At 37.7% G+C, this 12,422-nt stretch overlaps 1 protein-coding gene, 1 long non-coding RNA gene and 1 other non-coding gene across 4 annotated transcripts; 2 read left to right on the top strand and 1 right to left on the bottom strand.

Annotated features, from left to right (window-relative positions):
- Positions 1-216: 216 nt before the first annotated feature.
- Positions 217-2,445, bottom strand: LOC104590568 (uncharacterized). Its single transcript, XM_010249282.2, has 2 exons — positions 1,092-2,445; positions 217-908 (listed from the first exon to the last, which is right to left on the bottom strand). Exons 1-2 carry the CDS (start codon positions 2,443-2,445, stop codon positions 217-219), a joined length of 2,046 nt encoding a protein of 681 aa, XP_010247584.2.
- LOC148803233 (small nucleolar RNA R71) lies at positions 1,853-1,959 on the top strand. Its single transcript, XR_016081640.1, has one exon. It is a non-coding gene; the product is annotated as a small nucleolar RNA R71 (small nucleolar RNA).
- Positions 2,446-6,794: 4,349 nt separating the features above from the next.
- LOC148803232 (uncharacterized) lies at positions 6,795-10,124 on the top strand. Of its 2 annotated transcripts, XR_016081281.1 has the most exons (4): positions 6,795-6,981; positions 7,182-7,251; positions 8,591-9,241; positions 9,339-10,124. It is a non-coding gene; the product is annotated as an uncharacterized LOC148803232 (long non-coding RNA). The 2 variants fall into 2 exon arrangements; XR_016081280.1 differs by having other exon boundaries at positions 8,591-10,124.
- Positions 10,125-12,422: the final 2,298 nt, after the last annotated feature.

Below are 12,422 nucleotides of genomic sequence, written 5' to 3'. Positions count from 1 at the left end.
AGCTACCAAGATCAAAAGAAACTAAGAAGAGAGAATGTGAAATACTCAGAGAAATCAACAATCTACAAGATTAACATCCTAGAAAAGAAACTCGAATGATATGAAAAAGAAAATCAGAAAAACAAATAAATAAAAATAAAAAAAAACTACTCATCAGCATTTTGTTGCCGCCCAATAAGTGCTTGTTTTCCGTCTGAATCTCAGCATTCCAGTGGATCAATGAACATCTAGGTACACAGTTGATGGTGTAGGCAATGCTCCATCCGCTACATATGGTTTGAGGCGCTGCCCGTTGACCTGAAAACACCCACCAACCGCATAATCAATGACATCTATCATATAACATGAATCATCACTAGAAGGTGCATGTTTCATAGCATCAGACATTTTAAAAATTACTTCCTCATCTTGAATCTTAAGGCTGAGTTGTCCTTGTTGGACATCAACTGTTGCCTTTCCTGTAGCTAGGAAGGGTCGCCCTAGGATAAGTGGGACGTCAACGTCCTCTTCCATGTCTAACACTATGAAATCTACTGGAAAAATGAATTTATCAACCTTAACAAGCACATCTTCTATGATTCCCCTAGGATGCTTTATGGACCTATCAGGTAACTGCAATGCAACTCTAGTGGGTTGGGGTTCACCCAACCCCAATTTCTTAAAAACTGAATATGACATCAAATTTATATTAGCTCCTAAATCACACAATGCCTTATTAATTTTCAAACTGCCTATAGTGCAAGGAATAGTGAAACTCCCTGGATCTTTCAGTTTCTGAGGCAGTTTGTTGAGGAGGATTGGTGAGCATTCTTCATTCATTGCAACAGTAGCCACGTCTCCCAGTTTCCCTTTGTTTGCCAATATCTCCTTCAGGAACTTTGTATAGTGTGGCATTTGGGCTAAAGCATCTGCAAAAGGAATGTTAATATGTAAACTCTTAAAAATTTCAAGAAACTTACCGAAATCCTTTTCCATTTTGTGTCACTTAAGACTATTGGGAAATGGTACTTGTGGCTGTTGATTTGTCTCCTTCTTTGATTCAGACTGCTCTTCCTCTTTCTTTTCTGTTTCTAGGGTTGTACCCACCTTACCTTCTTCCTTTGCCTTCTTCTCCACCTCTTGCAGCTCCTTACCACTCCTCAAAGTAATGGCTTGCACCTGCTCTCTTGGGTTTGCTTCGGTATTGCTGGGTAAAGCGCCTTGGACTCTAGAAGATATCATCTGTGCCAACTGGCCCACTTGAGTTTCCAAGTTCTTGATCGATGCCTCTTGGTTCTGAAATCTCGTTTCTGCACTTGCTATGAACTTGGTCATCAGCTCCTCTAGATTGGATTTATTCTCTGGCTGATTGAAATTTTGGGGAAAGGGTTTCACCGCATTTTGATTTTGCCAAGACAGATTGGGGTGATTCCTCCAACCAGGGTTAAATGCACGAGGGTACTGATTGCCTTGCTGCCTTTGCAAATTACCAACAAAATCTACTTGCTTGGGGGACTGCATGAACTGATTTCTAACTTGACATTCGGTGCTGATATGACCTCCCCCACACCATTCACAAGCTACGGTTTGAACATGCGTGCCTGCCAACTGCATTTCATATATCTTCTTGCTGAGGGCATCGATTTGTGCAGATAGTGTTGTATAGGTGTCTACATTATGAAGTTCGGGCTGTCTCCTAACTTGGGCTCTCTCGGAATGCCACTGATAGTTGTTTGCAGTCATCTCCTCAATGAGTGCATGGGCAACTTCGGGGGTCTTGTTATTAATGGATCCCCCAGCTGTAGCGTCCATAATAGTCTTATTTGCTTCGGTCAACTCATTATAAAATGTCTGAACTTGCAACCATACGGGAAGTCCATGATGAGGGACCTTCCTTAGTAATTCTTTGTAACGCTCCCATGACTCATACAATGACTCCCCGTCCTGTTGAGAGAAGGTGGTGATATCATTCCTCATCTTTGCTATCTTGGACGGAGGGAAATACTTGGATAGGAAACGGCTGGCCATTTCATCCCAAGTAGAGATCGATCTAGCTGGTAAAGAGCTCAGCCAAGTCTTAACCTTGTCCTTCAATGAGAACGGAAACAATCTGAGCCTCACCACATCATCACTAACCCCATTGTGCTTGAATGTGTCACATATTTCCAAGAAGTTGGCGATGTGAGTGTTCGGATCTTCATGAGCCAAGCCGCAAAACTGAACTGTATTTTGAAACATCTGAATGATTGCTAGTTTGATTTTGAAGTTGTTGGCAACTATTGCTGGTCTCACAATGCTCGAGGCTGCCCCGGTGAGGGTTGGTTTGGCATAATCCATCATGGTCCTTTGTTCGGCCATCTCTGCACTTTCAGCTCTCCCTTGCTTAGAAGCTCTAAGGCAGCGATGAAGAGTTCGTTCAATCTCGGGATCGTAGGTGATGCCCTCCTTTTCACTTCTGCGTGTCATAAATTATACAAGTCAAAGTCATAAAGATACTAATACACACATATCATAAACATAATGTACAAAATCAGATTAACAATGACAGATGGTTCCTAATAATGTTGTGATAATCCCCGACAGCGGCGCCAAAAACTTGATGCGCTTAGAAGACACTAGCAAGTGCACTAGCCGATCAAGTAATAAAATGATGAGTAGAGTATCGTTCCCACGGGGATTGATCCAACAACTACTAGTACTAAATCAGCCTTTTGTTATCTGATAAACCGAAATATTAAACAAAGAAAAACCCTAACTCCTAATTGGAAAACTACCCTAAGCAATTTCGGATCAGACCGCCTTTAATGATAAGAAGAATTACTACATGCAAGAACTAGCAGATCCGGTTTAGCAATTAAATCTTTAAGCAGCCCAACCTAAGTGAATTCAGTCTTGAGTTGGCGAAACCCTAATTGTATGAGCAGCCTCTCTCAAGCACAACTCACTCTATCTATGAGCAATAATTCCTATATCTCTATCAGAAATTTAATCGCCATACATGCACTAAGAACAAGGAGTTGATAGAAATTTATTCTAGTTGAAAGAATGCTAACAAATCATGCAAATTATCTCTAAGATGCATTCAATCCATTTTCTTGATTAGTTGATCTGATTACCTAAACTCTTTCTCAAGCAATTCAAGCAATCTAAAAAACAAGAACAATTCGCCAAGATTATTCTATTAATCGAAAACCCTAATCAAGAAATCCCAAGAATAAATCACAATCAATCGGATCTGCTTAAAATATTAATTACATATCATATTTGAAATCCATCATGGTTTGCATAATAGAAAGAATGGAAGAAAGATTCAATAAAGAAAAATCATGAAACCCTAATCGAATCTAGGTTACTGAATTTGCAGAATCAAAGAAGAAGACAACCTAAGATTTCTGCATCAATCTTTGATCTCCTCTTCAATTCGCATTCAGTAGCCTTCTCCCTTCTCTAGCACTTCTTCTTCTTCTTTGGTTTTGTCTTCAAGGGTCCAAACCCTAATTTCCTCTTTTTCCTTTCCTTTTATTCTCTTCTTTTCAGCCTTTCTTTCCTTCTCTAAAGTCAGCCGCCTTTTTGGAGCCTCCCTTAGGGCTGCGGTTGGGCTGTTGTTCTTAGTGGGCCGAACTGCTGTTGGGAAAAACTTGATGGGCTGAACTACTGTTCTCCCATAGGGTTTTGGCTGGGCTGCAGTTGGGCTTCTTTCTTTTGTGGGCTTCCTTTGGGGTTTCGGCTGGGCTTTTCTTCTTGATGAGCTGAAGTGCTTCCCTTTTCGCCATATCAACATGTCTTCATGCTCTCTTCACCCTAGATTGTCCCAAACTCCTGGTTTCCTGAAATTCTGCTCAAATAGGGTAAAAACCATTGCAAATCATCATCAAAACCATGTATACAACAATAAAAATGATGTGTAGCATGTGCACACATCAGATTTAAGGGTTGAGATTAAAACTCAAGATGTTAGGGTTTATCTTGAACAACGAGATTGCATGAGGGGTAAAATGGGGAATTTTGTAACAAGACTTTCCAAGGGGGTTCTAAGGTATCAAAAAAGGGGAATGATGGGATTTGATGGCCTCAAGGGGCATACCAGAGTGAAAAATCATAATTTGGAGTATGTCGAGCAATGTGGACCGTTGAATTAGGATTTTCCCTGATGGAAGGTGTAGGTAAGGTGGCGGCTAAGATAGGGAAGTGGTCTCTTTGAAAGACAGAGAAAGACCAAGAACCGATAATCAATCAAGAGGCTAGGGCATGAGCGGAGAGTAACATAATGGGAGATCTGTGATGGGAGTAATCAGTGGTTCAATGAATTTCATTTTGAGAATGATCTCCATTTATGGGGAAGATCCCGAGATCCTGTAGGAAAGGAACTAAAGGCATTTGTCTGCTACTAGGAAAGTGTATTGGATTCGCCATTAATCATTAAGAGCATTATTGGGGTTTCTCCACATGTTCCTATGGGGATCATTCCGACGATTGGCTTTTCTTTCACTCGGAGATCCTCATAGCCCACGTGTGCTACTACCCTTTTGCTCCTTACTTAACTGGCGTGGCTCTAGTGACGTCATTGGTTGGCAGGCGAGGTTTTATTAGACCTACGTGGCGCCATGTCACGTTCCCCATATCGACATCACGTGTGCGGCTAATACCCGAGTCTAGTTCTTAACTAACTGGAATCTCATAATGGTTTTAGGGTTCATCACAGGGCCAGGTACGTGTGAAGCCTCATCGCAAGTTCATCCTGAGTTCGTTTAGGGCTTGCGCTAAGCATAGGTTCATCACAAGCGTGTAGTGAACCACGAGTTCATTGCATAGGAAAGATGAGCTGCTGGCTCATCGCGAGAATCCATGTGGTATCAATCTAATGGCTACTATGCTTTGAGGGACTGTGCAAGCACTATGTACCTGCATTAGCCCCTGCTTATCGGTAAGTGGTAGCTTATCGATAAGCACTTTGTTTTCGCATTTTTTTTTAGGTCTTGCGAGGGATTAATGAGTATTTGCATGCGTTGGGTCTGGGGATTTGCCGTATTTTGCAATTTTGTTTGATTAATAGGGTTTTAACTTGGGGTTTCTGTCAGCCCCCTGTTTGTTGACAAACTGAGAATCAACTACTTATTTGGTCATGCGTCTTTGCTCGTTAGTAGTCTTAGGCGGGGATTGGTTGTTTATCCTTCGATGGGATTCCGTATCTTCTGTGGTTTAGCCCCCCTGTCTTTTGATGATTCCCTTTCTGTCAATGGGCAATTCTGTGTTAAGTTTGTGAGTTCCCGCCCCCTGATCATTGGTAGGAAGGGAATTAGCAAAAGACACTTATATACTTAGTCCCCATGTGGGCGGCAAACCACCCTGCGTTTCATGTTACTCTTGGTGTGGATTCATGGTTTGGGGTGATAGTACATTGCCTAATAGCATATCATGTTTAGTGGCTGTTGGGAATCAAGGAAGTACTGAATGATGGTGACATGGCGGTGATCATGAGGGCTCTTTAACCATCAATTTGTAATAATTGCGCTGGTTAGCACATGGGGAGTGGCCCTGATATCCTGTTTTTAAAGTGGCGGCTGAGGACATGGTAGCTTGTTCTAATTAATGCATCATTTCCTCCTACCTGTTGGGGGTATATCTGTAAGTTTGTTTTGGTTTCTTTTTCGTTAAGCATTGTTTGGGGTTCTATACTGGCGTTTGTTCATCTTCTTTGGCGTCATTTGATATTCTGGACACGTAATAACTCTATAAAAGTGTAAGAGGGAGGGACTGAATCAGTTCTCCATGTTTATCTTCTTGTCATCGTCTTTGTATTGCTCCTACATCATTGTGGTTGTCTTGTGAAACACTTTCCTTTTCTTTTTGTGTCTTGTCTCATATCCATTATCTGTTCCTAATGGCTTCTTGTAAGGGGAAAGTGGATTGTCCCTTCATCGACTTCGTTAGGGAAGTTGATACGACTGAGTTGTTGTTAGAAAGGGAGATGGCTATGGTAGCCAATGGGGGAAGGGGATTTTGGCCTCCGATGCCCGTATTCAAGGGTGTGGAGGGTATATCTTATTTAAGATTTTTAGTTATTGAAATATTTATAATGTTTTATTTTTTAATGTTAAATTTTTATTATTTGAATAAAATTTAAATTGAATAATTCGTAAAATTATAATTTATATTGTTACTACATAATTTCATGACGAATTTTGTAAAAATATTGAATTATTAATAATATGTATATATTTAAATCTATTATTTTTTTGTGTTTTTAATAAATATTTTAAATTTAGTATATAATTTAATTATAACATTTAAATAGTTCTGAATTTTTTAAATTGAAACTTTTTTAGATAGATATAGATAAAAAGTGGGAGAAAGGATAAATTGGAATTAGAGATTGCTTAGGAGAGAATCTCTCTATTAAATTAGAGATAATTTAAGAGATAAATAGCAGTTAGAGATAATTTAGGAGATAAATAGGAAATAAAGACAATTTAAGAGGAAGTGGGGGAAAGTGGTGCCACTTGGCTAAATATTAGAAAAGCAAATCCCTCTTTTTTTATGGTCGTTAGAAATAGTTAAGAATATGTGATTTCCTTATTGGTTTAATGGGTAATTATGTAGGATTAAAAAAATAAAAAATAAAAAAAATAGAAAATTAGGAAGGGGGTTTCCTATATATATATATATATAGGAAGGGGGTTTCCTATATATATATGATATGGAAAACCATATCATATCTAAAACTTCTACTACTGCCACGTATACGACAGTTATCGGATTTATTTAAGTAATCGGTAATTACTATTTTATATATTAATTAAAATTTAAAACATTCTTTATCCTATCCGTTACCCATTCTTTAACCAAATCTTCCGTTACCCATTCTTATCTTCTTCTGGTTCCCTCTTCTGTTCGAACTTCTCCCTCTTCTGTTCACTTCTCTTTTCTTCTTCTAAAGGAATTTACCCCTGCAAATCTTTGTTTGAATGCTGTCAGTGGCCACACAGCACTGGAATTTGGCAAGCAAGTGTTTGCATTTCTTGTTGTTAATTAATGATGGATAGTAGCAGAAAGGATTATTCCCAAAAACCGATCTTCCTTAAATTTCTATAGACATTTATTGCTATATTCCTTCTTTTTCTCTTGGTTTTTTATTCTGTTATTGGATGTCCTTACTTTTTTCTTTCTTTTTTCTGGTTGGTTGTTCATGGTGTTTGTTGCAGATGGGGAGAGCTATTGATGTCTGTTTACTCAACTTTAGAAGGTGATTTCCTGAAACCAAGAACAAATGAGGTACTGATCCATCAATGCCATTCTTTTCATTTTCTATGATATGCCTGCTTGTGAAGATAATGACCAAATGATCGTAATTCATGTAAAAAAACAAGACAAGTAATAGAAGCTTTGTATAGTTTGTGGATTTATTGCCTTCAACACATAGACCTAGTTTCCGATGCAACTAGCATTGAGCTTAACAATTGGATTGCTTGATTTGTCACATGCACAGATTCTTGAGAATTCTTGAGACAGTAAAAGAAAAAACTATCGATGACTTGGTCAACAACTTGATAACCAAATTGGTTAAATCATCGACTTGTTTGACCTTATCAACGAGTCATGGGTTAGAGATATTAGTTCTCTATTTATTTTTTTTCTATTTTTATTCATTTCTATCATGAATAATAAATAAATATCATTTATTACACATATTTTTGTTTAATGAGATAAAAATATGATGTTAGAGACATGCCTAATTTTCTACAAATTATATGAATCTTTTATTTATTGATATTTAATTTATAACACCACATACCACAGTTGACTTGTTTAACCCAAAGGGAAACACATTTCCAATCAGTTTTTAAAACAACTGTGTTGGATCAGTGCTTTAATCCTATGAACTTTCTCAAAGGGAGATCTTGTTGTCTTCTCACTTGTGAACTTTCTCACATTCTCTTTTATTTTATCTCTTTAATCTTAACATCAAATAAACTGTATTTAATCCTTTATTTATGTTGGATGATGGTTTTTTCCCATGTCTTTAATGGTTGTTAGTGGTTGAATCGAGAAAACTTGCAAGAGAAGACAAAAGTGCTAGGGGGGCCATGAACCCCTTGGTTCAGGAACAAAAACTTTATGAGAACAATCCCCTGCAAGGGAAGGATCTGCTATTTACTCCACAGGCAATAGGCTTTCAACTATTTTTGGCTTTTTATGAGTGATAGGTTCCACTAGTTCCCCACCATTTGGCTGACTGTAGTGGTTAATATCCAAGTATGGAACAGAGGAACTACCAATAGATTCCAGTTGCAATTTCTTCATCTTAGAAGCATACCTCTTTGAATAACATCACTCTATATAGTCAATGAAAGCTGAGATTCATTTTAGTATTTTTACCAGAAAGGTAGAAATTTATTCATTAAAATCAATGGGAAACAACTAAGTCACCACTCCCCATGACAAGATAGGATAGTAGGTCTAGGCATGAATCAACAAGAGCTTAACCCAAATCCTATATGTTAATATTCTGCACCCTACACTTGCTTTTACATATTATTCTCATTCCCGATTTCTTAACCTACACTTTAAGATTACTATTGATTAATCATGTTTTGTTTTGACTTTTGTGCAGAGGACAGTTTTGAAAAGGACAAAATATTGCAGTTTTTTGGAATATAACAAAATTCCATTAGTTACCATGGACTATAAAGGAACATAATGTTATTGCTGATCCTTCCTATGATGTAAAGCTTCTTTTACCTATTAATGACATGCTTTTATTTTGTGGAAAATATCCAGCCTCTGTTGAAACTTCAAGCTGATTTAGAAATACTTTGATCATTGTAAAATGTATTTGTTTTCAAGTTCAGGGCTTCATCATTTTCAAACCTATTTTTAACTTGTGGTTGCTTACAACTGCATCTTTTTCGAATTTCAATTAGCAACTTCCCCATGGAAACTTTCCTTTCTTGGTGTGATAGAATGGCCAAAAGGATCATATATTATTTGATTTTACTTAACCATTAGGTCTAAAAATCTTCATGAAAACCATTAGGCATAAAAACTTTCTATGCCTCATGTATTGTGTAAATGCTTTGGTGTGGCCTCTTTGATCCATAAGTGTATCCTTGTTACAGAAGATGGATATTTATCATAATTTCCTGCATATGATGTCCTATTAATAGGCCCTCTCTTTGCTTAAGTTTAAGAAGGGCAACCAAATGCCAGAAGATTATATGAAGCCTTTTAAAAAAGCAATTCCAGTCTTTCGGCATGCTAGAATGTATGTTGATGTTGTTCAATTTAGCAGTTGATCTATTATTGATTCTTATTGCTTTCCCTAATGAATGGAATTGATTTGTCACTCTTTTTTTATGTAGATATGATACTGGCTCAAAGATTTCATTTTGAGGTACCTGAGCTGAAGTTGAATCTGGCTAGTAGGCTCTACCAGAGTTGTTTTTGTTACTTCACTGCTTCATCCTAAATCTGATGCTCCACTTGACACTTCGTTCTCCTCAAGAGGAAGGGCCGGAGTGTGACTTTGGAAGAGTGTGACATGTCCAAATAACTTGTCTTTCCTTGAGAAGGTTGTGCTACAAGAGCATAGCCACTTATCACGGCCACAATGCTTCTCACGTGTCTTGAGATCTGTAATGACAGAACTTCTTATTGTTGCATCTACTGCAAGTGTAGCTCTTGTCACAGTGGGACCACTTATAATGACTTTTCGTACACAGGATAGTCTTCAGTGGTTGGAACTTCTTATAGCCTATGATGGAAGTTAGATCATTCTACTTATAGGATCTGCCTCTGCGACAAGGGAAAACAAGAGATTTATGTTTACATAAAAGGTCAACCTGTGGGTTTGTTGGTGCTAATCTTGTAGCTCTATGCACCGAGTTTGCTCTTCACTGAATCTGCTCCAGAGAAAGATGTGATCGACTTGGAAGATGAAAAAGTAGATGCTCAGATATTGACCACGAAGTGGATTTGCATTGGAGGATGTGATACAATTCGAAATATTGATTTTTTTATGTCCTTGTAATTTTTATATATCAATTGGATAATATATTTGAATAATTTGTTTTGGGTAGTGTATTTGAACATTTTATTTTAGATATGATAATAATTAATATTTAAATTAATAGATTTAAGTTGTTTAAGTTTTCATGTATCAATTTTCAAGAATATATAAAACATGTATTAAAGTGATGGATCAATAAAGTGCAAGTGTAAAAAAATTATTGAAATTAACCTTACATATAAAAAAACATAGCTCTGAGTCGGTGATCAACTAATTGGCGGCTTAGCCATAAATAATGCTACGTGTGGCAATCAGATATGATATAAGTCAGCGGTTCAGACCGCCACGTGAAAGAGAAGTCATCTTTTGGCAAAACTTTAGCCAGCGGTTCAGACCGCCACGTGAAAGAGAATTCATCTTTCGGCAAAACTTTAGCCAGCGATTCAGACTGCCACCTAAAGTTACTGGCCATTTTTGGCAAAAACCTAAGTCGACGTTCAGAAATGTTTGCACAAATGTCAATTTCAAATCTAGTCGGCATTCTACTATTATTTGTACCGGCGGTTTTCAATGCCAATTTTTTAAATATTTATTTTTTTTTTTTACTTTTTCCTTGTCGGTGTATAACTACTGGTATAAGGAAGGATAAGCCGATAATATGAACAAACCGCCGACAATGATTAATTCAATGGCCTAAGTTGGTGCCACCTACGCCGGCGATTCTATGTGGATATTGTGGTGGACTTTATTTTTGCTGATAGTGGCTATACTGGGAAAGAAAGACGGCCGGCTTAAGTCAATGCCAGCACTCATGAGATTTGTGTCGACGAATCATGACCGCCAGCTAAAGCTTGTTTCTTATAGTGTCCATTCACCTCATGGTAGTGTCCACTTCTGAACAGATATATACAATGCTGAATTCTTTGCCCTCCAACTCTTCCCAAGTTTCAGTGGCAGGAAGCTCTACAATACACAAACTACCACTTGAACACAACCAAAAGGCTTTTGGAGTTTTGGGGGGACAGAGAGAGGACTGAGAGAGAGACGAATGGATGGGAAGGAAGATGCGGGGGAGGAAAAGATCAGACCGCGCCTTTCCTCACACGCCATTTTTTTTTTTCATTTTTACTTTTATGTTATACCGACGGAAATATTCGTCAGTATAGATATCCTTCATCGACCGATGCTGATCCGTCGGTATATGTAAATCTACACCGACGGAAATAACCGTCTGTAAAAATAGTTGTCGGTATATGCAAATTTTCTTGTAGTGGTCCATGTCATTCACCTTGCATAATGGAAGTTCTTGAAACACTCAGACTCTTTTGTTGCAATTCAAGATTTCTTTCTCTGATGGCTGTTTCTAGAATCTGAACCATTTTTGCTTTATATAGAGGCTTATTGACCACCAGCAAATGCCCTTTCTTTCAGAGCTCCATCTTAATAGCATTAGAGGTTTCACGGTTAGTATCCAGGAAAACTTTGCTTTACTACGAAATTAATCAAGAAACTTTAGCTGCTCTTTCCATACTACAACTAAGTGCAAGAAGCACCTGCATTCACAATTTAAATGTATATTACAAATTAAGAATGTAGATAACACAACCAATAAGAAGATAAAGGAAGAGAAAGAACAATATAAACAATAAGTGCTAGGGTGGTGATTTTGCAATGGAGAAAGAACATCTATAAAGCAATAAGTACCTAGAGATGAAAAAATCAGCACCTTCACAAGTTTGGAGTCAGCACCAAACATTTTAGTAGAGAAATACCGTCTAAGGAAATAATCACTTCTATGGTACACTAAATGGTATCATAGAAGTGGTAACCAATCAACTGGTATTCATCTCAAGAAGAGTGCAACTCTGGAAATCCTATACTTGATATGCAACAATCTAGGCATGTGTCTTATTGTAGGACCTCCACCATTCTGTTCCCTGACTTCCTTCGTAAGTAACCATCTCTCTCTCTAAGACACAGACAGACACAGAAGCTAGGTATTATGGGACCACTTAATTCTGAACAGATCACCATAGCTTAGTTATCTAGTCTCCTAAAGATAAGCACAACTTGTTACGTTTGACCCATGTAATGTCTGAAATACATGGCATATCCTGCCAAACTTCTCATCAAGTCTGACACAAGTTTGAATCTTAGTAACCTAAACTGCCCTAGAGGGTACAGCCTATGCAAAATCCATTGTTCCTAGAAGTTTGTAGTCAATGCAGTTCATATTATCAAACAAAACTTCAAGTTTATTACATTTCTCTAGTATATAAACAGAAAAGCTTTAAATTATTCTTATAATATAATGCTTGGTAAAATCAAAAAGCTTCCTTGAATCATAGGCTGTTCTATGATTCAAAAAGCTTTAAGAATAAGGAGAAGGCATGTACTAATAAGATGGAATTTTCTGCTTCCTTGAAGCATAGGTTGC

This window comes from Nelumbo nucifera, chromosome 1 (assembly GCF_055504915.1).
Source record: "Nelumbo nucifera cultivar China Antique chromosome 1, China Antique-T2T, whole genome shotgun sequence".
Classification (NCBI taxonomy): Eukaryota; Viridiplantae; Streptophyta; class Magnoliopsida; order Proteales; family Nelumbonaceae; genus Nelumbo; species Nelumbo nucifera.
Note: the sequence above shows the minus strand (reverse complement) of the source record. Positions and strands in the feature narration are given on the sequence as shown.

Excerpts from the sequence above, each read along its gene's own strand:
- LOC104590568 (XM_010249282.2), bottom strand. The coding sequence starts at position 2,445 with ATGACACGCAGAAGTGAAAAGGAGGGCATCACCTACGATCCCGAGATT. Across the intron at positions 909-1,091 it reads GAAGAAGGCAAAGGAAGAAG|ATGCTTTAGCCCAAATGCCA; the intron begins GTAAGGTGGGTA and ends TTCCTTTTGCAG.